The 24,424-nt window shown below is 49.9% G+C and overlaps 2 protein-coding genes across 3 annotated transcripts; both read right to left on the bottom strand.

Annotated features, from left to right (window-relative positions):
* Positions 1-3,906: 3,906 nt before the first annotated feature.
* Positions 3,907-16,613, bottom strand: kcnk12 (potassium channel, subfamily K, member 12). 2 transcript variants are annotated; one of them, XM_062464559.1, is made up of 3 exons: positions 15,124-16,613; positions 4,876-5,261; positions 3,907-4,749 (listed from the first exon to the last, which is right to left on the bottom strand). In XM_062464559.1, the coding sequence occupies exons 1-3, from the start codon at positions 15,458-15,460 to the stop codon at positions 4,372-4,374; spliced, it is 1,101 nt and encodes a 366-aa protein (XP_062320543.1). In that variant the 5' UTR covers positions 15,461-16,613; the 3' UTR covers positions 3,907-4,371. The 2 variants fall into 2 exon arrangements, with proteins under 2 accessions (XP_062320543.1, XP_062320542.1); XM_062464558.1 differs by having other exon boundaries at positions 3,907-5,261.
* Positions 16,614-22,088: 5,475 nt separating this feature from the next.
* On the bottom strand, positions 22,089-23,726 carry LOC134022807 (basic proline-rich protein-like; the record flags this gene model as incomplete). Its single annotated transcript, XM_062464557.1, has 2 exons — positions 22,089-23,470; positions 23,627-23,726. Coding segments are annotated over 2 exons (1,482 nt in total), but the record flags the coding sequence as incomplete, so codon positions are not given.
* Between the last annotated feature and the right edge of the window lie 698 nt (positions 23,727-24,424).

The raw sequence follows: 24,424 nt of genomic DNA on the forward strand, positions 1-24,424 counted from the left end.
CCCCCCTCCGGTCTCACTCCTTGTACCACTTGTCCCCCCTCCCCCCTCCAGTCTCACTCCTTGTACCACTTGTCCCCCTCCCCCATCCGGTCTCACTCCTTGTACCACTTGTCCCCCTCCCCCCTCCGGTCTCACTCCTTGTACCACTTGTCCCCCCTCCAGTCTCACTCCTTGTACCACTTGTCCCCCCTCCAGTCTCACTCCTTGTACCACTTGCCCCCCCTCCCCCCTCCGGTATCACTCCTTGTACCACTTGCCCCCCCTCCAGTCTCACTCCTTGTACCACTTGTCCCCCCTCCAGTCTCACTCCTTGTACCACTTGCCCCCCCTCCCCCCTCCGGTATCACTCCTTGTACCACTTGCCCCCCCTCCGGTCTCACTCCTTGTACCACTTGCCCCCCCTCCAGTCTCACTCCTTGTACCACTTGCCCCCCCTCCCCCCTCCGGTATCACTCCTTGTACCACTTGCCCCCCCTCCGGTCTCACTCCTTGTACCACTTGCCCCCCCTCCGGTCTCACTCCTTTTACCACTTGCCCCCCCTCCAGTCTCACTCCTTGTACCACTTGCCCCCCCTCCCCCCTCCGGTATCACTCCTTGTACCACTTGTCCCCCTCCCCCCTCCGGTATCACTCCTTGTACCACTTGTCCCCCCTCCGGTCTCACTCCTTTTACCACTTGTCCCCCCTCCAGTCTCACTCCTTGTACCACTTGCCCCCCTCCCCCCTCCAGTCTCACTCCTTGTACCACTTGTCCCCCTCCCCCCTCCAGTCTCACTCCTTGTACCACTTGCCCCCCTCCCCCCTCCAGTCTCACTCCTTGTACCACTTGTCCCCCTCCCCCCTCCGGTCTCACTCCTTGTACCACTTGTCCCCCCTCCCCCCTCCGGTCTCACTCCTTGTACCACTTGTCCCCCCTCCCCCCTCCGGTCTCACTCCTTGTACCACTTGTCCCCCCTCCCCCCTTAGCTCCTAACTTGCCAATTTAGGTGAAACGCTTAAAAGTAATGGGTGTGTCTGAATATTACATAAAGCGTTTTAGCACTAAAACGAGCTCCTAAATATAAGACCAAAGTCTAAGACCAAGTCACAAACTAAGACCAAATCTTAGTCAAACAATCCAAAAATCCGTCTTGCAACATAAACATTGAGAAACATTTTTTGATACTTAACTTTTAAAAAGGTATGGCCTTAATTACGAGGGTATTGTGATTGCAGTAGAGTTATCAGGGATGCAGTCACTTATAGAGGGTATTGTGATTGCAGTAGAGTTATCAGGGATGCAGTCACTTATAGAAACGACCCAGTAACACCGGAGATCAAGGGTGACAACTTTACGCTACTTCGCCACAGAGAAACTGCAGCTCTGCAGCGCAGACCAACTGCAGCTCTGCAGCGCAGACCAACTGCAGCTCTGCAGCGCAGACCAACTGCAGCTCTGCAGCGCAGACCAACTGCAGCTCTGCAGCGCAGACCAACTAGGCATATCTCAGCCATCCATCAGTTGATACCTTGTTCTACAATCATTCTATGATGACATGACAAAGACCCACATGGTTCGCTGTGGGCATAGTCAGTAAGCTTGTTGACATCCTGCCAACAAGATCAATCCCGCCCTTACGCTTAGCTGAAGATTTCTTCCCATTTCTTAGTAAAAGTTGGTCTCAGCAGCTTTGTGAATGTTTTAGAAGGAAACTCTTAGCTATTTAGGAGAACTGTTAGTGGTAAGATGAAATGTTTTGTGGATACGGCCCCTGAACAATAAGATCTGAAGAGAGTATAGAAGAAGAGAGTTTAGAAGAAGCTAACCATGCCAGTGGAGATAATACAGATTATACAGATGTGCAGCTAGTTCTTCATCATCATGATCACCATTATCATCACCATTATCATCATGATCTCCATTATCATCATCATCATCACACCATCATCATCACCATCATCATCACTATTATCAACATCACCATCAACATCATCATCATCATCAAAAAATCACCATCATCATCACTATTATCAACATCATCATCATCATCATTACCATCATCACTATCACCATCATCATCACCATCATCATCACTATCATCACTATCATCATCATCATCACCATCATCACTATCATCACCATCATCACTATCATCACCATCATCATCACTATCACCATCATCATCACCATCATCACTATCATCATCACCATCATCATCATCACCATTATCACCATCATCATCACCATCATCATCATTATCACCATCATCACCATCATCATCACTATCATCACCATCATCATCACTATCATCATCACCATCTTCACCATCATCATCATTATCACCATCATCACCATCATCACCATTATCACCATCATCACCATCATCACCATCATCACCATCATCATCACTATTCTGCCCTACAAAGGCAAAAGACCATAACTCACCAGATTGTAGAACTGAGAAAAATGACTTGACATGTTTTTAGTTGTCAGACTGTAGTTAAATCCACAGCTCCAGAGCTGTGGTTTTAACTACAGAGGATGGCTTTTTTTATCAGGTTACAAAAAAAGCTAGGCCATCAAATTAGTTATTTTGCTGCTGCTCAACAATGAAAACGGTGATTGCCAAAGTAGCAGAAAGTCGGCAGATTCGTTGCTAGTTGCTGTGAGATTTGTTGTTGTTGCTAGGCAAAGTGAATCCGTAACTCAGTTTGAACGTTGTAGAGTGCAGCAAAACAAAGATCCGTAACCAATGTTACAGGATTCTGCCTCGGCTTCTCTTGGGCTTTTGAAAGTTACAGTGAAGACAACCCCCTATTTTCTCCAAAAAACAACAACATTAATTCAAGATATTTGTTCACATGATAAAGCAGACCTTAAATGTTCAAAAAATAACAAAAAGTAATTTTGATCAAATTGAAGTTATGGTCTTTTGCCTTTACACGGTAGTATTATCACCATCATCATTATCACCATCATCCTCCTCCTCATCATCACTATCATCATTATCATCATCATCACCATCTTCACCATGACCACCATTATCCCCATCATCACCATCATCGTTATCATCATCATCACCGTCATCATCGCCATCATCATCATTATCACCATCATCATCACCATCATCATCACCACCATCATCATCATCCTCATCATCCTCACCATCATCATCATCACTATGACCACCATTATCATCATCATCATCATTATCATCATGTCAGGCAGGAAAAACGTTACTGAGGGACTCTAACACATCATGCACATCATGCACATCAACACTGAACAGGAAAAAAGTTCTTAACCCCCCAATGAGTCATCCCAACCCTGCTGGGTCCTACTGCCCTCCCCTCCCAACCCTTCTCTAGGTCCCCCCAGGGTCCTACTGCCCTCCCCTCCCAACCCTTCTCTAGGTCCCCCCAGGGTCCTACTGCCCTCCCCTCCCACCCCTCTCTAGGTCCCCCCAGGGTCTTACTGCCCTCCCCTCCCAACCCTTCTCTAGGTCCCCCCAGGGTCTTACTGCCCTCCCCATCCCCTCCCAACCCTTCTCTAGGTCCCCCCAGGGTCTTACTGCCCTCCCCATCCCTTCCCCACCCCTCTCTAGGTCCCCCCAGGGTCCTACTGCCCTCCCCTCCCAACCCTTCTCTAGGTCCCCCCAGGGTCCTACTGCCCTCCCCTCCCAACCCCTCTCTAGGTCCCCCCAGGGTCCTACTGCCCTCCCCTCCCAACCCCTCTCTAGGTCCCCCCAGGGTCCTACTGCCCTCCCCTCCCAACCCTTCTCTAGGTCCCCCCAGGGTCCTACTGCCCTCCCCATCCCTTCCCCACCCCTCTCTAGGTCCCCCCAGGGTCCTACTGCCCTACCCACCCCTCTATAGGTCTCCCTAGGGTCCTACTGCCCTCCCCACCCCCTCCCCTCTCTAGGTCTCTCCAGGTCTACAAGCAGAGGTTTGTCTCTGGTCTCCACTCGCAGGAGAGCTGGTCTCTCACAAACAAAAAGTCTTCAAATGCTGGTCTCTCCCAGACGTAAAGCCTTTAAGAGCTTCTCCTTCTTTCCTGGGCATATATGGTGCCCTGTAACATTTGCCCAACTCCCCACCCCTGGCCTCTCCAGGCCCCCTGGTCTCACCAGGCCCCTGGCCTCTCCAGGCCCCCTGGTCTCACCAGGCCCCTGGTCTCTCCAGGCTCCCTGGTCTCTCCAAGACCCTGGTCTCTCCAGGCCCCCTGGTCTCACCAGGCCCCTGGTCTCTCCAGGCCCCCTGGTCTCTCTCCACGCCCGCTTGTCCTTTGGTTTCTCCCCCAAGCCTAAGAAGAAGACATCTGAACAATTGAAACAGTGAAGTGTTCCTCAGGCTGAAAGTCAGAAGCCAGATTTCTCTCCTGGTGTCTGGTGTCTATCTGGAGTTGCTGGTCTCCGCCAGCCTGTTGTTCATGATCCCCAGAGCTCCCACGCCGCCAGAGAAGCCGTTGTGTCTGGATCCTCCGCAGGCTGGGAAGCCGTTGGCGGAGTCTGACAGCTGCTTCTGCATGATGGCCAGGCTCACCTTGTTGGAGGCTGTCAGGTCCTTCATGGAGATCATCTCTCCGGACAGACGCCTCCCCTCTGTGTCGCTGTCGCTTGGCGGGGCGTCTGGACACTCCGGCCGTCCAAAGCGCCCCCTGCGGCTCCTTGAGCCGGGCCGGATGGCGTTGCGTCTGCCCAGGAAGGCATTGGTCTTGTGGCAGCGCTGGCAGCACAGGAGGCCCGCCTGCTCCAGCAGCCAGTTGAGCACCTGCTTGATGACGATGGAGATGACGTTAAAGAGCGAGTACAGGCAGCACACGCCCGTCAGGATGAACAGGAAGTTGGCCAGGCGGTAGAGCGTCTGCTGGTCGTAGGCGTGTCGCTGGCTGCTCACCAGGTCCCCAAAGCCGATGGTGCTGAAGGTGACAAAGCAGAAGTACAGCGAGTCCAGGAAGGCCCAGCCCTCCACCGCTGCGTACATGGCTGAGCCGCAGCAGGAGATCAGGATGGCGGAGAGGGCCAGGATGAGCATGACGTGGTAGACGGAGGGCTTCCAGCCCGGCAGGCTGTAGGATGAGAAGTCATGCTGGATCCCTGGAGGCAGCAGGCCACTGGTGCGGATACGACGCTCACGCACAGTCTTCATCGCCACGGCGAGGAGGGTGATGATGCGCTCCAGGAAGAGGTTGAAGAAAAGGATGGTGGCGGCGCAGCCAAGGAGACCATAGAAGATGAGGAAGACCTTCCCTGCTGCTGTCACTGGGGTGGTCATACCATACCCTGGAGGGGGAGAGAGGGGAGGGGAGAGGAGAGAGGAGGGGGAAGTATGGAGGGAAGGGGGAGAGGAAGGGAGCGTAGAGGGGAGGAGGAGAATAAAGAGTTAGAGTAATCAGGAGCCTCTCCTGAAAGTGACATCTGAAAGGGTTAATATGCTGTGCAAACAGAAGCCTCGTCACTACTGACCACCAGGGTGGACTATACCATCACCTACCTAGACACATACGGTTCTGAGGAGCATAGAAACACACCTCACTCACACACAGAAACACACCTCACTCACACACAGAAACACACCTCACACACAGAAACACACCTCACTCACACACAGAAACACACCTCACACACAGAAACACACCTCACTCACAAAAACACACCTCACTCACACATAGAAACACACCTCACACACAGAAACACACCTCACTCACACATAGAAACACACCTCACTCACACACAGAAACACACCTCACTCACACACAGAAACACACCTCACACACAGAAACACACCTCACTCACACACAGAAACACACCTCACACACAGAAACACACCTCACTCACACACAGAACCACACCTCACACACAGAAACACACCTCACACACAGAAACACACCTCACTCACACACAGAAACACACAGAAACACACAGAAACACACCTCACTCACACACAGAAACACCTGGACTCCCCAGGATTCTGTTTGTGGACTTCAGCTCTGCCTTCGACACCATCATCCCGGCTCTGCTACAAGACAAGCTCTCCCAGACGAAGGTGCCAGACTCCACCTGCAGGTGGATCACTGACTTCCTGTCTGACAGAAGCTATAAAATAGTAAATCATTCAACACTCATTCAAGGAGGAGAGACCAGCTGGGGAGGAGAGACCAGCTGTATTGTATGGCTGGGGAGGAGAGACCAGCTGGGGAGGAGAGACCAGCTGGGGAGGAGAGACCAGCTGTACTGTAGGGCTGGGGAGGAGAGACCAAATGTACTGTAGGGCTGGGGAGGAGAGACCAGCTGGGGAGGAGAGACCATCTGTACTGTAGGGCTGGGGAGGAGATACCAGACCTTCTACACCAGACCTGCCCGAACACTCTTTTACACCAGACCTGCCCGAACACTCTTCTACACCAGACCTGCCCGAACACTCTTCTACACCAGACCTGCCCGAACACTCTTCTACACCAGACCTGCCCGAACACTCTTCTACACCAGACCTGCCCGAACACTCTTCTACACCAGACCTGTCTGAACACTCTTCTACACCAGACCTGCCTGAACACTCTTCTACACCAGACCTGCCTGAACACACTTCTCCACCAGACCTGCCTCAACACTCTTCTACACCAGACCTGCCTGAACACTCTTCTACACCAGACCTGTCTGAACAAGGAAGCAACGCTCCACTCTATGATTCCACTTGGTGGAATCGAAGACTTCCCAACTAAAAGGGATCCTGTTGTTTGCAATAAAGGGAGTATGTATGCCTTCAGTAAATAGGTATATTGGAGGTAGAGCTGTATGCTAACTAGCTGATGCTATAACAGACTTGTGTAGTATGCATTAGGTTAACATAACAAAATTCACTCATCTATTATATATATATATATATATGTAAGTATCCACTTCAGATTGTTTTGCTGTTAGTAAACTTGCCAGATTTTCATCCATGGATCTGCCACAGTGAATATGGCTTCAGCTGTAGAACTGGTCCTAGATTTAAATATAACAGCATTGAGCTGAGCTGCACTACAGTAATACAACAGCATTAAGCTGAGGTGCAATACAGTAATACAACAGCATTGAGCTGAGCTACAGTAATCTATTGTGTGACAAAGCCACAAATGGGCGACAAGAAACTCTTCTGAATCTAACCTACTCAGTCGATTGTCAGCATCAAAACATTTCATTCAAACATTACCATAATATGGATTACCTGCAAGGATAGCTTGCTCAAACTCCTAGAGAGGCCTACGTGCTATAGGTCAATAAACATGCCAGTGCCATCAGAATCAGTCCTTGTGTCATTGTTCACAAGCAAGACAGTCAAAATGCTTAACCACGTTGCCAATAGGCTATCACATACTACTCTAAGTATTTTCTGCCCCGGGCCCTCCCGGCCTCACAGCATTATGGTTGTGCACCAGTTTAATGTTGTACTTACAGTTTTTCTCAATTGCTAAGACACATTCTTGAATGTGTACTGTGTTTTCTCCAAACTCTAAACACACACATTCATACTTACACTGTTTTGGCCAAACCCTTGACTTTTGACCCAAAATCAAACACTGTAGTCAAAACCATATTATCTGTCGTAGAAACCAAACTTTGCATTCAAAATACACACAAAGCCTTCAAATAAAATTCGTTCTGAATCAACGTTCTGAATACCTTTTACACACTGCTGGGAGGAATTGAAAACACTATTATAAAAAGGTTTTCATGAACCATTGACTATAACGTGTCCCTGAATTTTAGATATGTTCCACCTAGAGTTTGACATGATGTAAATTATAAATATTGCAATTGTCCTTCTTACAGGATGTTTATTTTCTATTTACATTATACAGCAATTGCATTTTGAGCTCTTGTTACTGTAATGGTCACAGTATACAAATAGTAGTATTGTTAGTCAACAACACAAATTCATTGCTGTAAATTGTAATTTGGGGAACAAAGGCTAAGAAAATAAGGAAATAAACAAAGCATGGGGGAGAGAGGGGGAGAGAGAGGGAGAGAGAGAGGCAGAGAGAGAGGGAGACAGAGGGAGAGAGGCAGAGAGGGAGAGAGGGACAGAGAGAGGGAGAGAGGGAAAGAGAGAGAGGGAGAGGGAGAGAGAGAGGGAGAGTGAGAGGGAGAGAGGGAGGGAGAGAGGGAGAGAGAGAGGGAGAGAGAGAGGGAGAGAGAGGGAGAGAGAGAGGGAGAGAGGGAGAGAGAGGGAGAGAGAAAGAGAGAAAAAAAGAGAGATAGAGAGAATACTCTGGCTCCTGTCCATGTGACCTCCTCCCACACATTAATGAAGTCCTTACAGAGTTGCCAGCATTTTGGTCCAATAGGATCCACAAGGTTGAAGCAGGGAGTAAGATATTCTAAAAGCCTGTCTTTCAGAGTGATGTCACCCAGAGCTGCCTAGAGTTGCCAGCATGTAGCAGTCCAGAGCAGCATAGAACAGGATAGAGCAGTAAAGAGCAATACAGAGCAGTAGAGAGCAGTATAGCAGTGCAGACCGGTGCAGAGAAGTATAGAGCGATACAGAACAGTATAGAGCAGTACAGAGCAGTATAGAGCAGTACAGATCAGAGTAGAGCAGTATAGATCAGTACAGAGCAGTATAGCAGTGCAGACCGGTGCAGAGAAGTATAGAGCGATACAGAACAGTATAGAGCAGAATAGAGCAGTACAGAGCAGTATAGATCAGAGTAGAGCAGTATAGAGCAGAATAGAGGAGGAGGAGAGGAGGAGAGGAGGAGGAGAGGAGAAGGAAAGGAGGAGAGAGAATAAAGGGAGGAGGAGAGGAAGATAGGAAAGTGAGGAGAGGAAGATAGAAAAGGGAGGAGGACAGAGAGATTGAGCTAATGCAGCTAATGTACCTGACAACTAATCAACATGGAAGCACACACACACACACATTCTCCCCAGAGCACAGGGTGTTAAACAGTGTCTCATCAAAGCCGGTATTATCCCTGGAATGTGAATCACCATAACATACCGTTCAATTCTGTTTCAGACACAGGATCAGTGTTGCTGCATTAACTATGTGTGTGTGAGAGAGAAAGAGGGGGGAGCATGGAAAGAGAGAGTGATTATGTAAAAGTGCTAATACCGTCTCTGTATACAGTGTCAATGTGTCTATTTTCATCCTTTCTGCAGTCCTGCTACTCAGCAGATGGGCCAGTCCGTCTGTCTGTCCCTGGGTTCTGTCCCAGTGGCCCTGGTCTCCCCACCAGGATACCCAGTGACTAATGATTTCCTGTTCGTCATTGTTACAGAAACAAACAGATCTGGTGATGTCTGCTGTCAGGTTGAGGAAATCCTCCAAGTTCCAGGAGAGAGAGGGGAGGAGAGGAGAGACGAGGAGAGAGATGAGAGGAGAGACCATCTCCCTGTCTCTCTATCCATCATTCTCTGTCTGCTTTATATCTGTTCCATCCTGCAGAGGGAGTAGGACGTCTGAAACAAGATGGGAACCCCCTGTTCAGAGCATATACGTTAACAAATAGAAACCGTAACCCTCAATCTCTGCCTTCACTATCAAGGCCCTCCCCTCCTCTACCTTCTCCTTCTCCCATGACTCAAGATCAAGGCTCTGCCCTCCTCTACCTTTTCCTTCTCGTGCTCCTGTGACTCAGGGCATACTCCCCCTTCCACTCCATACCCCAGTTAGCTTAAATCCCTACATCACTATGCGTCTCCTGCAAAAACATCACATTTCACCCACAAGCCGTTCTCCACTGACACATTTACACGTTTGTTTAGCCGGCCAGAGGCACACACCTGAAGCCATGGCTAAGGGAGAGGATGCAAACCTCCTCTTTGTTGGGAAAAGACGCCATTGTCAATTCACCCACATACGCACTCAGCCTATGTTCACTTGAACCCACCATCCTATGCTACCAAGTTTAAACAACGTTAATACGAAATCCTTTCTAATAGGACCCAAACCACACAAAATAGTAAGAAAATGTGCACAGGACGGGACAGGAAAGGACAGAAAACCTTCAGCCCACCCACACTAGCAGCGCAAGTCTTTACAACACCGGAGAGATAGAACAGGGAGGAGGAGAGAGGACAGGAGCAGAGAGGAGCCCCTGCTCCAGGGAGGAGAACCTAGGCCTAGCATCACAGCAGGAGTCTTTCATCTGAAAAGAAACCCTCTGTTCTCTATTTAGAATCCTGACATTTCCTTCCTCTGTGATCTCACACTGCAGCGAGGAGATCAGGGGGGCAGTTAAGCACTAACCCTGTAGACACTGGGGCAGGGAGTAACATAGAGACACTGGGGCTGCAGGAAGTAACATAGAGACACTGGGGGGACAGGGAGTAACATAGAGACACTGGGGGGACAGGGAGTAACATAGTGACACTGGGGGGGCAGGGAATAACATAGAGACACTGGGGGGGCAGGGAGTAACATAGAGAAACTGGGGCTGGAGGGAGTAACATAGAGACACTGGGGGGGCAGGGAGTAACATAGAGACACTGGGGCTGGAGGGAGTAACATAGAGACACTGGGGGGACAGGGAGTAACATAGAGACACTGGGAGCTGCAGGGAGTAACATAGAGACACTGGAGCTGGAGGGAGTAACATAGAGACACTGGGGGGACAGGGAGTAACATAGAGACACTGGGGCTGGAGGGAGTAACATAGAGACACTGGGGGGACAGGGAGTAACATAGAGACACTGGGAGCTGCAGGGAGTAACATAGAGACACTGGGGCTGGAGGGAGTAACATAGAGACACTGGGGGGACAGGGAGTAACATAGAGAAACTGGGGGGACAGGGAGTAACATAGAGACACTGGGAGCTCCAGGGAGTAACATAGAGACACTGGGGGGACAGGGAGTAACATAGTGACACTGGGGGGACAGGGAGTAACATAGAGACACTGGGGCTGCAGGGAGTAACATAGAGACACTGGGGGGGCAGGGAGTAACATAGAGACACTGGGGGGACAGGGAGTAACATAGAGACACTGGGGGGGCAGGGAGTAACATAGAGACACTGGGAGCTGCAGGGAGTAACATAGAGACACTGGGGGGACAGGGAGTAACATAGAGAAACTGGGTCTGGAGGGAGTAACATAGAGACACTGGGAGCTGCAGGGAGTAACATAGAGACACTGGGGGGACAGGGAGTAACATAGAGACACTGGGGCTGGAGGGAGTAACATAGAGACACTGGGGGGACAGGGAGTAACATAGAGACACTGGGAGCTGCAGGGAGTAACATAGAGACACTGGGGCTAGAGGGAGTAACATAGAGACACTGGGGGGACAGGGAGTAACATAGAGACACTGGAGCTGCAGGGAGTAACATAGTGACACTGGGGGGGCAGGGAGTAACATAGAGACACTGGGGGGACATGGAGTAACATAGAGACACTGGGGCTGGAGGGAGTAACATAGAGACACTGGGGGGACAGGGAGTAACATAGAGACACTGGGGCTGGAGGGAGTACAATAGAGACACTGGGGGGGCAGGGAGTAACATAGAGAAACTGGGGGGGCAGGGAATAACATAAAGACACTGGGGGGACAGGGAGTAACATAGTGACACTGGGGGGACAGGGAGTAACATAGAGACACTGGGAGCTGCAGGGAGTAACATAGAGACACTGGGGGGACAGGGAGTAACATAGAGAAACTGGGTCTGGAGGGAGTAACATAGAGACACTGGGAGCTGCAGGGAGTAACATAGAGACACTGGGGGGACAGGGAGTAACATAGAGACACTGGGGCTGGAGGGAGTAACATAGAGACACTGGGGGGACAGGGAGTAACATAGAGACACTGGGAGCTGCAGGGAGTAACATAGAGACACTGGGGCTAGAGGGAGTAACATAGAGACACTGGGGGGACAGGGAGTAACATAGAGACACTGGAGCTGCAGGGAGTAACATAGTGACACTGGGGGGGCAGGGAGTAACATAGAGACACTGGGGGGACAGGGAGTAACATAGAGACACTGGAGCTGCAGGGAGTAACATAGTGACACTGGGGGGGCAGGGAGTAACATAGAGACACTGGGGGGACATGGAGTAACATAGAGACACTGGGGCTGGAGGGAGTAACATAGAGACACTGGGGGGACAGGGAGTAACATAGAGACACTGGGGCTGGAGGGAGTACAATAGAGACACTGGGGGGGCAGGGAGTAACATAGAGAAACTGGGGGGGCAGGGAGTAACATAGAGACACTGGGAGCTGCAGGGAGTAACATAGAGACACTGGGGGGACAGGGAGTAACATAGAGAAACTGGGTCTGGAGGGAGTAACATAGAGACACTGGGAGCTGCAGGGAGTAACATAGAGACACTGGGGGGACAGGGAGTAACATAGAGACACTGGGGCTGGAGGGAGTAACATAGAGACACTGGGGGGACAGGGAGTAACATAGAGACACTGGGGCTGGAGGGAGTAACATAGTGACACTGGGGGGACAGGGAGTAACATAGAGACACTGGGAGCTGCAGGGAGTAACATAGAGACACTGGGGCTAGAGGGAGTAACATAGAGACACTGGGGGGACAGGGAGTAACATAGAGACACTGGAGCTGCAGGGAGTAACATAGTGACACTGGGGGGGCAGGGAGTAACATAGAGACACTGGGGGGACATGGAGTAACATAGAGACACTGGGGCTGGAGGGAGTAACATAGAGACACTGGGGGGACAGGGAGTAACATAGAGACACTGGGGCTGGAGGGAGTACAATAGAGACACTGGGGGGGCAGGGAGTAACATAGAGAAACTGGGGGGGCAGGGAATAACATAAAGACACTGGGGGGACAGGGAGTAACATAGTGACACTGGGGGGACAGGGAGTAACATAGAGACACTGGAGGGGCAGGGAGTAACATAGAGACACTGGGGCTGGAGAGCAGAGCAGAGGAAAGCAGAGCAGAGGAGAGCAGAGCAAAGCAGATGTATGTTAGACAGGTATCTACCTGGAGATTTTTACACCTTTAGATATTTAGATGTTGTGGATGATACGTAGATTACTGAAGTGATCTTCAGTATCTCAGAGGGTAAAATCTTGTGTTGCGTTTGCACACCTAGCACATCAGGCATAAAGAATATAAATAATAATAGAAAGTTGTTAAATAGAAGATTAAAAATACATGTCTAAAAATATACAGTTAAAAACATAAAGTAATTTACATCATAAGAAAATATTGCACATTACAAGTATTGCACTACAAGGTCCCATTAGTGACTATGAGACCGTGTGTCCGATACTCTGAGGGAGGAGTTACATAGATGATGATGTGCTGGGGGAGTTACATAGATGATGATGTGCTGGGGGAGTTACATAGATGATGATGTGCTGGGGGAGTTAAATAGATGATGATGTGCTGGGGGAGTTACATAGATGATGATGTGCTGGGGGAGTTACATAGATGATGATGTGCTGGGGGAGTTAAATAGATGATGATGTGCTGGGGGAGTTACATAGATGATGATGTGCTGGGGGAGTTACATAGATGATGATGTGCTGGGGGAGTTAAATAGATGATGATGTGCTGGGGGAGTTAAATAGATGATGATGTGCTGGGGGAGTTAAATAGATGATGATGTGCTGGGGGAGTTAAATAGATGATGATGTGCTGGGGGAGTTAAATAGATGATGATGTGCTGGGGGAGTTACATAGATGATGATGTGCTGGGGGAGTTAAATAGATGATGATGTGCTGGGGGTGTTACATAGATGATGATGTGCTGGGGGAGTTACATAGATGATGATGTGCTGGGGGAGTTAAATAGATGATGATGTGCTGGGGGGGTGGGCTAGAGGGTGCTGGGGGGGTGTTGGCGGATGTTGGGGGGGGATGGGGGGGGCGCCAGAGGGGCCTCTTGCTCTTTAGTGACCTATCGCACCAGCAAATGTTGAAGGGTGTGTGTGTGGGGGGGCTTCTCATTGACATTCTCCATGTTTGGACTGAGACTGCAGCATGACCCACCCAGGGGGCCTGTCCTGCACACTGCAGAGGGCTGGCGTCCCTGCTCTTCCCCTCTGTCACACACACACCCTCTGTCACACACACCCTCTGTCACACACACCCTCTGTCACACACACACACCCTCTGTCACACACACACCCTCTGTCACACACACACCCTCTGTCACACACACACTCTCTGTCACACACACACTCTCTGTCACACACACCCTCTGTCACACACACCCTCTGTCACACACACACTCTCTGTCACACACACCCTCTGTCACACACACACACTCTCTGTCACACACACCCTCTGTCACACACACACTCTGTCACACACACCCTCTGTCACACACACACACCCTCTGTCACACACACCCTCTGTCACACACACTCTCTGTCACACACACCCTCTGTCACACACACCCTCTGTCACACACACACTCTGTCACACACACCCTCTGTCACACACACACACCCTCTGTCACACACACCCTCTGTCACACACACACACCCTCTGTCACACACACCCTCTGTCACACACACACCCTCTGTCACACACACCCTCTGTCACACCCTCTGTCACACACACACACCCTCTGTCACACACACACCCTCTGTCACACACACACCCTCTGTCACACACACACTCTCTGTCACACACACACTCTCTGTCACACACACCCTCTGTCACACACACACTCTGTCACACACACCCTCTGTCACACACACACACCCTCTGTCACACACACCCTCTGTCACACACACACACCCTCTGTCACACACACCCTCTGTCACACACACCCTCTGTCACACACACACACCCTCTGTCACACACACACCCTCTGTCACACACACACCCTCTGTCACACACACACACACATCCTCTGTCACACACACACCCTCTGTCACACACACACACACCCTCTGTCACACACACACACACACACCCTCTGTCATAATCATATAAACACTGACACACGTACACACACACAACAATAAATATAAACACTCACATGAGCTATACCTATCACCACCACTGACACCCTCTACCACTGAACTATACCCTCTACCACTGAGTTATAGGCTACCCTCTACCACTGAACTATACCCATCACTACCACTGAATTATATCCTTAACTATATCATTAACTATAACTATATCCAAACACTGGATACTGATCCCTGTAGCCCCGAAACTCACCTATAGTTGACACAACGGTCCCCACAAAGTAGAAAGCTCCGGTAAAATCCCATCTTGGCCGGAGAACGTCAGCCCGTATCCCGGCAGCGATCGCCGCCTCGTACTCCCGTAAGAAGGACTTCAGTTCCGCAAGACTGATGTTGAACGTATCGCTAAAGTTGTAGAGCGCCCGGTTCCAGCGGCCGTGAGCGCGCAGCTCAGAGGGTCTCTCTATGGCGGAGAACACCGCCGCGCCGCACAGCAGGTACAGGATGATGAGGACCGCGAGGAGGAGGAAGCGCCCGTTGTCTTCGTTGATGTGTAGCCCGCGGCAGCCCGGCATCCGCTGGACAGGCATGATTCAGGTTTCAGCACCCCCAGAGAGACGAACAGCGACCCGCTCCGCGCCGGGGAAGGCATCTATGCTCACTCACTTGCGCTTCTGACCGGTCAGGACGGGCCGTTAGAGAACTCCATGGGTATGTCTCGTGGTGTCCTGACCAACGTACCGACATACGGGCAACAGAGTATGGAAACTATCGTCTTTTTTGCAGATGTAGGAGACTGTAGGAGACGAGACAACGCAACAAGAACAGACACACTTGTGGATGTATCAGGTCAATAAACCATTCTCCCTCCCGGAGCCGCGGACACTCCATGCTTTTTCAGAATATCTGCGTAACAGCGCTGTAGGACTTCTATGTCGAGCGCTAGTACTCTGCCACGGGGATTACCGTGGGACCGTGAAGAACATCTTCCTCGAGCTCAGTGTTTCCGACCCCTGCTCTGTTCTTCTCATGTGACACCGTCCTACACACACACACAAGTCATCTCTGCCATTCTCTAATTGCCGCAGACATGTCCGCCATTTGTGTTATTTTTCTTATTTTTTCGTCTCGTCTGAGTTAAGAGTCCCGGCTCCTATCGGTTTTCAGCTGCGGGGTTGAAAGCTACCGTGATTAGCACCGGACCGTCTCTGAATCATGCTTCTCTCTGTCCGACAGATGACTGCCCGGCGCCGTTTACTGTTCTCACGAGCCCACAGCCTCCTCTGTCCGCTATTGGCACACTTTCATTAGAGTCTTAATGTTCGGAACCTGAGCGACCGGAGACTCGTGACGTCATCGTGATTTCTCTACTGTTAACGCTTTAGTTCTAGTGATACCCGCGAGTTGCTTCACCGAGTTCCGATGAGCATGATTCATCATCGCGAGCACTGTGCCTAGAACAGTCCACTTTGCTAAAGTTACCAACGCTTTAAAACGATAGGCTTTTAGATACCCATTAAGTGACCAGCGAGTTTCAGAGATGTGTTACGTGACAGTCACAGTTTTATCATCGACCCGCATCAGACTCCCTTCTGTATCGCCGTTAGGTAACAGCGGGCTACTCCTTCTCCGCGCTTCTGCGCATCATTATCCAGAACCAGCTCCGAGAAATCCTCGACTGGGTTCTAGCCACGGAGGGCAAAAATCCGATCATAATGCGCTCCTGCCGCACTGGTGTGTGTGTGTGTGTGTGTGCGTGTGTGTGTGTGTGGAAGGGGGGGGGGGGCGTGTGCCACAGGCCTTTTCGAATGCGCAAAATTCTAAATGGATGGGGAATCTCCCCTCAAATGGACGGTTTGGCTTGTGGGACGCCATCATATTGGTTGCAGTTGCCTGTAAAAGCCCATCTGATACCAGTGTTACGTGTTAACTGCAGACATTTTCTGATTTCGGGTTCTGCGGGAGAATATCCTGCGCGGTGCAGGAGAGCATGACAACGGAAAAGACTCGGTTTTAGACATTGCACAGTTTACAAATGTCCACAGTTTACAAAACATAAACCCTTTTCTTGGCAAAAGACTTCTAACTGCTCCGCATAACCGAGGCGAGCATCCACGCTAAATTGAACATTTAATAGACCTTCACAAAATCAATACGACCTGCAGAAGCGCTGGTCCGTGGAGTTATCGATCCCAGCCCTGCGCCCTGTTACTGTAAGCACCACGCTCTGGCTCTATGTCTCAGATGTCTTCTAGAAAAGCTATATGGCATGTGTGTATGTGTGCGTGTATGTGTGTGTGTGCTCTGTCTCACACATTCTGGGTTTGACCATTTTATCGGAGGATTCTTATTCACCAGAACTGGGAGGTCTACTCACGTCTCTCACATGATTATATCCTGTGAACTGTTTCAACATTCAGAATGAAATATGGAAAACATGATTTCATGTCCTGGTCTCCATCAGCCTGGAACACAGTGGCAGCGTTTCAAATTAATAGGGTATGGCATCATTTAATCTGGCCTTATAACAACAACACTGCCAAGTAGCCTAACGGAACCATGAAACCACATTATATCTCAACAAAATGTAGACAACTCTGTGTCTACCATAAATCCATCATAAAAAATGGAAGTCCACGTAAATGCACTTATAGAAAATCAAATGCGCAGAGAGATTTTGTAGAGACATCATTAGTTAAAGCAAGACACTTTTACATGTTCAGATCTGTTATTCAAAAAACATTAAGATTGTCTTTAACGAGCATTATCATGGGCGGTTTGGTAGAATACCAGGGTAACACGCCACCCCCGTTGGAACGTCTTTCAAATTTGCTTTCAACTGGACAAACGTGTCCAGATTGGAGTTTTAAATCACTGATGGAGGATTTTTTGTCTGATTCCCTGACCTGTAATTGTTTACAGTTGTTTTTATTATATTCCAGTATGATTATTGTACTAGATTAATCGTTTTTCATGTTGTGATGGTGTTATGACTTGGTGCAGCCTATCCTGGCCAGGACACTCTGGATGAAGAGATTTCATATCTCAAGGAGCCGTTCCTGGGTAAATAAAGGTTACATTTACATTTATTCATTTAGCAGACGCTTTTATCCAAAGCGACTTCCAAGAGAGAGCTTTACAAAGTGCATAAGTCACTGATCATAACAACGAGATAGCCACAAAACATTGCGAGTAGCCAAAACATGAAGCACATATTGTGAACAACCAAAATAAGTGCCAAAGGGAAGAACCATAAGAGCATGTAGTTGAACAAGTTACAATTAAACAACATGAACTGCTATAAGTGCAAGTGTACCTGTGGAAAAAAAGCAAGCAACAATAATAAAACAATATATCACAGCGAGTACAAAAATTTAAGTCAGTTACCACTAACCACAAGAGCAACAAGTCTCTAAGCAAGAGTCATTGTGATCCTTGAGGAAACTAACATCGGGTCAAGCGAACCATTCCTAAGTACCGTTGTACTCCCGGAACAAGTGCGTCTTGAGGTTAAATAAAATAAATGAATAAAATGCATGTGTGTGTGCACATGTGTGCACGTGTGTGTGTTTGTGTGTGACCAAAGCCATCTCTGTCCCCACAGGGAGATAGTTGTTCAATAAGAGATATTGTACTACAGTAACTGGGTCCGGTTGTACAAAACACCTTAAGTTTTTTCCTTAATTATGACACTTAGGGGTAGATTTCTCCTTAGATAAGGGATTTACTTAAGGTTGTTGCATAGAAACGTTAAGGGATTTACTACATTGAATGTGATTTCACAGCCGTAAAATTCAACCGTTTCCTGACCGCGTTTGTTCAGTTGTATCGCTAGTGCATCACCTTAGAAAAAGCTAGAGCTAAAAATGGAGGACAAGAAGGCAAAAAAAAAAAAAATGGTCAAAGGAGGAAAATATTGTACTTCTACAGGAATACAACAAAATAAAGGACATACTAAAAAGTAGGCTACATTTGATCCACAGATAGGCCCTAACTGCAAACAAAAAACAATGTGCATCGAAATTGTAACAAAAATATACTCAACGTGTTTGGTGAAGCGGTCAATTCAAGAAATTAAAAAAATATATGATAACTTGACTGTTATGTCCAAAAAAGAGATAACCAATTACCGGAGGGAGTCCAATAAAACTGGTGATATCAACTTTACTTGTAGGTTTAGTTGCTACACAGTAACGTTTAAGCAGTGTTCTTCTAACTTTATAGATAAAAATGAGATCAACAGTTAATCTGCATTTACCGTTTGTCTACTCACAGCGGTAGCCGACACGTAAATAGCCTTCATGTTTGGACTGCAACACAGAAGCCTAACAGAGTGCTATAGGCAGGGGCGGATTAAGGTAGTCAGGGGCCCCTAGGTTGCTCTTTGTGTGAGCCTTAAACATTGTGCTTTACTAGAAAAATATTTAGTGCCATACATGGTCCACATGCAAATAAGGTGAACTGGAACACACACATTGAGACAGCCAACACTACAGTGTTTTCTTTACATTCCTACAAGTGGTGGACCACAACAGTAAGAAAATTACCACCACACCACATAGTTAAAATGAAAAATTACAACATTACAGACAAAACACAAATACAAACAAGCATAAGGCCCAGTGCTAGAATCAGCCCTTTAATTATGATCAAGAAACACTTGCAATACAACCAAAACTAACGTCAACAGAGATGTAAGTGGAAAGAATACCAGATATAACCTGTAGACTCCACAGCCCCAAATCAATACAATGTAAATGTAACTATAAACAGCAAAGCAACAGAATACCCTGCATTCACAGTTCAACTGCAAGCTGGTAATCGCTTTTAACTTTATTAACCAACAGGTAGGTTACAGCATCTGCATCAGTGCAGAACACCATGTTTTACTGAGGCAAAATCACAACATCAGTGGTGGAAGAAGTATTCAGATCCTTAAAAGTATACCACACTGTAAAAGTGCTATGTTACAAGTCATGCATTGAATATGTTACTTTAGTAAAAGTCTGTAAATATCGTCAGGAAAATGTACTGAATGCGGAAAAATCTTCACATTTTAGAAATGAGAAATGATGGTTCACTAAGAAATATCCCAGTTCCAGCGTAACTGCTGTAAAAAGAGAACCAAAATAATCGTATTTTCCATCGGAATTTCGGAAGTAACTTTCAGTATTAGTCTAATGTAGTTTTCATGGTTGGCCTACGTGTGTCTCCACTGAGTCTCTGTGCTACGATGCATTTAGCGATCTACGACTGGTCTGGAGCTCTCGTTAATCTACGAGGATTTTCAAGTGCCTCTTTAGCTACGATGGTTTCGGGAAACGGCCCGTACAACTAAGATCCATTTTACGATGGACTCTACGATCAATTTAGGCTTACGGCGCTTTCGGGAAACACACCCCTGGCCAATCCGGGGCCCCTGCACACGTGAGGCCCGTAGGCTGCATGCTGGCTGCAGCCTACGGGCCTCACGTGTGCAGGGGCTGCAGCCTACGGGCCTCACGTGTGCAGGGGCTGCAGCCTACGGGCCTCACGTGTGCAGGGGCTGCAGCCTACGGGCCTCACGTGTGCAGGGGCTGCAGCCTACGGGCCTCACGTGTGCAGGGGCTGCAGCCTACGCAAATCGGTGCATTAATCCGCGCCTGACTATAGGTGTGGGATATGTTAATTTATTTCCATAAATTCGGCCATGTATGTTGCAGTTAAGATTAAATCAGAGGTACCTTAATTTTTCTTCCTTACTTTGGTTGCTAAGGTCTTTCGTGCAACGCTTTAACAAACTTTAAGGGATTACAGACCAAGTATAAGAATTTATTGAATTTAGCAATAACAGCAACACTAGCTAAATAAATTGCAGATATCAGAAAAGACTTACCTGCAGTCTCTGAGTGTTTTATGTGTTTATGCTATCTATGTCATCTGTGATCTGACATAGATAGGTCGCTGTGACATAGATCGGTCGGGTTTTGGCTCCGCCTATACAAAACCTGAGCTGAAAACGGAAGAGAAACTGTTCAACGGTCGAACTCCACATTTCAGTGCTACGCTTTGCACATGCTTTCAGGAACTAATTTCACACATATATAATGTACTGAGAAGCAAATCATGGAATTTGCTTTACAGGATCTTTAAGGGTGTTTTGTGCAACCAATTATATTTTAAGGAAATAAAATAACTCTGACTTTAAGGGAAATCTTAATTTAAGGTCTTTTGTGCAACCGGCCCCTGGTCTTTTGTCTGGAATCCAAACAGGATTACTGAGCCCTGACTTTGACACATGGAGGAATAGGAGGAGGAGAGGGAGGAGCAGGAGAAGGAGAGGGAGGAACAGGAGGAGGAGAGGGAGGAGCAGGAGGAAGAGGAGAGGGAGGATCAGGAGGAAGAGGAGGAGAGGGAGGAGCAGGAGGAAGAGGAGAGGGAGGAGCAGGAGGAAGAGGAGAGGGAGGAGCAGGAGGAGGAGAGGGAGGAGGAGGAGGAGAGGGAGGAGCAGGAGGAGGAGTAGGAGGAGGAGAGGGAGGAGCAGGAGGAGGAGAGGGAGGAGCAGGAGAGGGAGGAACAGGAGGAGAGGGAGGAGCAGGAGGAAGAGGAGAGGGAGGATCAGGAGGAAGAGCAGGAGGAGGAGAGGGAGGAGCAGGAGGAGGAGAGGGAGGAGCAGGAGGAGGAGAGGGAGGAACAGGAGGAGGAGAGGGAGGAACAGGAGGAGAGGGAGGAGAGGGAAGAGTAGGAGGAGGAGAGGGAGGAGCAGGAGGAATAGGAGAGGGAGGAGTAGGAGGAAGAGGAGAGGGAGGAGCAGGAGGAAGAGGAGAGGGAGGAGCAGGAGGAAGAGGAGAGGGAGGAGCAGGAGGAACAGAAGGAAGAGTAGGAGGAGGAGAGGGAGGAGCAGGAGGAGAGGGAGGAGCAGGAGGAGGAGTAGGAGGAGAGGGAGGAGCAGGAGGAGGAGAGGGAGGAGCAGGAGGAGGAGCAGGAGGAAGAGGAGAGGGAGGAGCAGGAGGAAGAGGAGAGGGAGGAGCAGGAGGAAGAGGAGAGGGAGGAGCAGGAGGAGGAGAGGGAGGAACAGGAGGAGCAGGAGGAGGAGCAGGAGGAAGAGGAGAGGGAGGAGCAGGAGGAAGAGGAGGGAGGAGCAGGAGGAAGAGGAGAGGGAGGAGCAGGAGGAAGAGCAGAGGGAGGAGGAGGAGGAGAGGGAGGAGCAGGAGGAAGAGGAGAGGGAGAATCAGGAGGAAGAGGAGGAGAGGGAGGAGGAGTAGGAGGAGGAGAGGGAGGAATAGGAGGAGGAGAGGGAGGAGCAGGAGGAGGAGAGGGAGGAACAGGAGGAGGAGAGGGAGGAGCAGGAGGAAGAGGAGAGGGAGGATCAGGAGGAAGAGGAGGAGAGGGAGGAGCAGGAGGAGTAGGAGGAGGAGGAGAGGGAGGAACAGGAGGAGAGGGAGGAACAGGAGGAGAGGGAGGAGGAGAGGGAGGATCAGGAGGAAGAGGAGAGGGAGGATCAGGAGGAAGAGGAGGAGAGGGAGGAGCAGGAGGAGGAGAGGGAGGAGCAGGAGGAGGAGAGGGAGGAGCAGGAGGAGGAGAGGGAGGAACAGGAGGAGAGGGAGGAGGAGAGGGAAGAGTAGGAGGAGGAGAGGGAGGAGCAGGAGGAAGAGGAGAGGGAGGAGTAGGAGGAAGAGGAGAGGGAGGAGCAGGAGGAAGAGGAGAGGGAGGAGCAGGAGGAATAGGAGAGGGAGGAGCAGGAGGAGGAGGAGGAGAGGGAGGAGTAGGAGGAGGAGAGGGAGGAGCAGGAGGAGGAGAGGGAGGAGCAGGAGGAGGAGAGGGAGGAACAGGAGGAGAGGGAGGAATAGGAGGAGGAGAGGGAGGAGGAGAGGGAGGAACAGGAGGAAGAGAGGGAGGAGTAGAGGGAGGAATAGGAGGAGAGGGAGGAGGAGTAGGAGGAGGAGGAATAGGAGGAGGAGAGGGAGGAGCAGGAGGAGGAGAGGGAGGAACAGGAGGAGGAGAGGGAGGAGCAGGAGGAAGAGGAGAGGGAGGATCAGGAGGAAGAGGAGGAGAGGGAGGAGCAGGAGGAGGAGTAGGAGGAGGAGAGGGAGGAGCAGGAGGAGGAGAGGGAGGAACAGGAGGAGAGGGAGGAGGAGAGGGAGGAGCAGGAGAGGGAGGAACAGGAGGAGAGGGAGGAGGAGAGGGAAGAGTAGGAGGAGGAGAGGGAGGATGAGGAGAGGGAGGAGCAGGAGGAAGAGGAGAGGGAGGAGCAGGAGGAAGAGGAGAGGGAGGAGCAGGAGGAGGAGCAGGAGGAACAGGAGGAGCAGGAGGAGGAGCAGGAGGAAGAGGAGAGGGAGGAGCAGGAGGAAGAGGAGAGGGAGGAGCAGGAGGAAGAGGAGAGGGAGGAGGAGGAGGAGAGGGAGGAGCAGGAGGAAAAGTAGGAGGAGGAGAGGGAGGAGCAGGAGGAGGAGAGGGAGGAACAGGAGGAGAGGGAGGAGCAGGAGGAGGAGAGGGAGGAGCAGGAGGAGGAGAGGGAGGAACAGGAGGAGGAGAGGGAGGAGCAGGAGGAAGAGGAGAGGGAGGAGGAGAGGGAGGAATAGGAGGAGGAGAGGGAGGAACAGGAGGAGAGGGAGGAGGAGAGGGAAGAGTAGGAGGAGGAGAGGGAGGAGCAGGAGGAAGAGGAGAGGGAGGAGTAGGAGGAAGAGGAGCAGGAGGAGGAGAGGGAGGAGCAGGAGGAAGAGGAGAGGGAGGGACAGGAGGAAGAGGAGAGGGAGGAGCAGGAGGAAGAGGAGAGGGAGGAGCAGGAGGAGGAGAGGGAGGAGGAGGAGCAGGAGGAAGAGGAGAGGGAGGAGCAGGAGGAGGAGAGGGAGGAGGAGGAGCAGGAGGAAGAGGAGAGGGAGGAGCAGGAGGAAGAGGAGAGGGAGGAGCAGGAGGAGGAGAGGGAGGAGGAGGAGCAGGAGGAAGAGGAGGTCTGGCCATGAGGTACGCAAGTCAGATTTTTAGTAGTAACCAGAAGGTCGCTGGTTCGATTCCCGGCCATGCCAAATCAAATAAAATTTATTTGTATAGCCCTTTTTACACGCAAGCATGTCACAGAGGGCTTCACATATGCCCATAGAACTGCCCCTCAACCAACCTAAACCCTCAAGGAAGAGGAAAAACTCCCCAAAAAACTCTCAACACGAGAAAAAATGGAAGAAACCTTGGGAGGAGCAATTCAGAGAGGGATCCCCTCCTCCAGAGACGGTTGGTGAGAGAGAGGAGCAGAACACAGGCTAAACATAGTCATACAGTGTTGATGGGTTTTTAAAACACCAAAATCCATTATTCAACTTAATAGATGTAGGACAGGACCGGGAGACTCGCGACCAGGTCCAGCGTTGGCTGACCGACGACCAGGCAGGTGCTGACAACTCAAACCCCCCACACCACAAGGGATGTGTGTGGGGGGGGGACAGAGAGAGGAGAGCAGGGATTAGAGAATGCCAGGAGCAGCTAACAGTTACAGTCATAATAGAATGAGATCCCCACCGGTCAAATGTGGACTGGTGCAGCAATTTAACAGAGCAAAAAAGGGGAATTTGATTCAACCC

Source organism: Osmerus eperlanus, chromosome 6, assembly GCF_963692335.1.
Source record: "Osmerus eperlanus chromosome 6, fOsmEpe2.1, whole genome shotgun sequence".
Classification (NCBI taxonomy): Eukaryota; Metazoa; Chordata; class Actinopteri; order Osmeriformes; family Osmeridae; genus Osmerus; species Osmerus eperlanus.

Coding starts and splice junctions, on each gene's coding strand:
- kcnk12 (XM_062464558.1), bottom strand. CDS start 15,460: ATGCCTGTCCAGCGGATGCCGGGCTGCCGCGGGCTACACATCAACGAA. Junction 5,262..15,123: donor GACCGTTGTGTCAACTATAG/GTGAGTTTCGGG, acceptor CTCCCCCTCCAG/GGTATGGTATGACCACCCCA.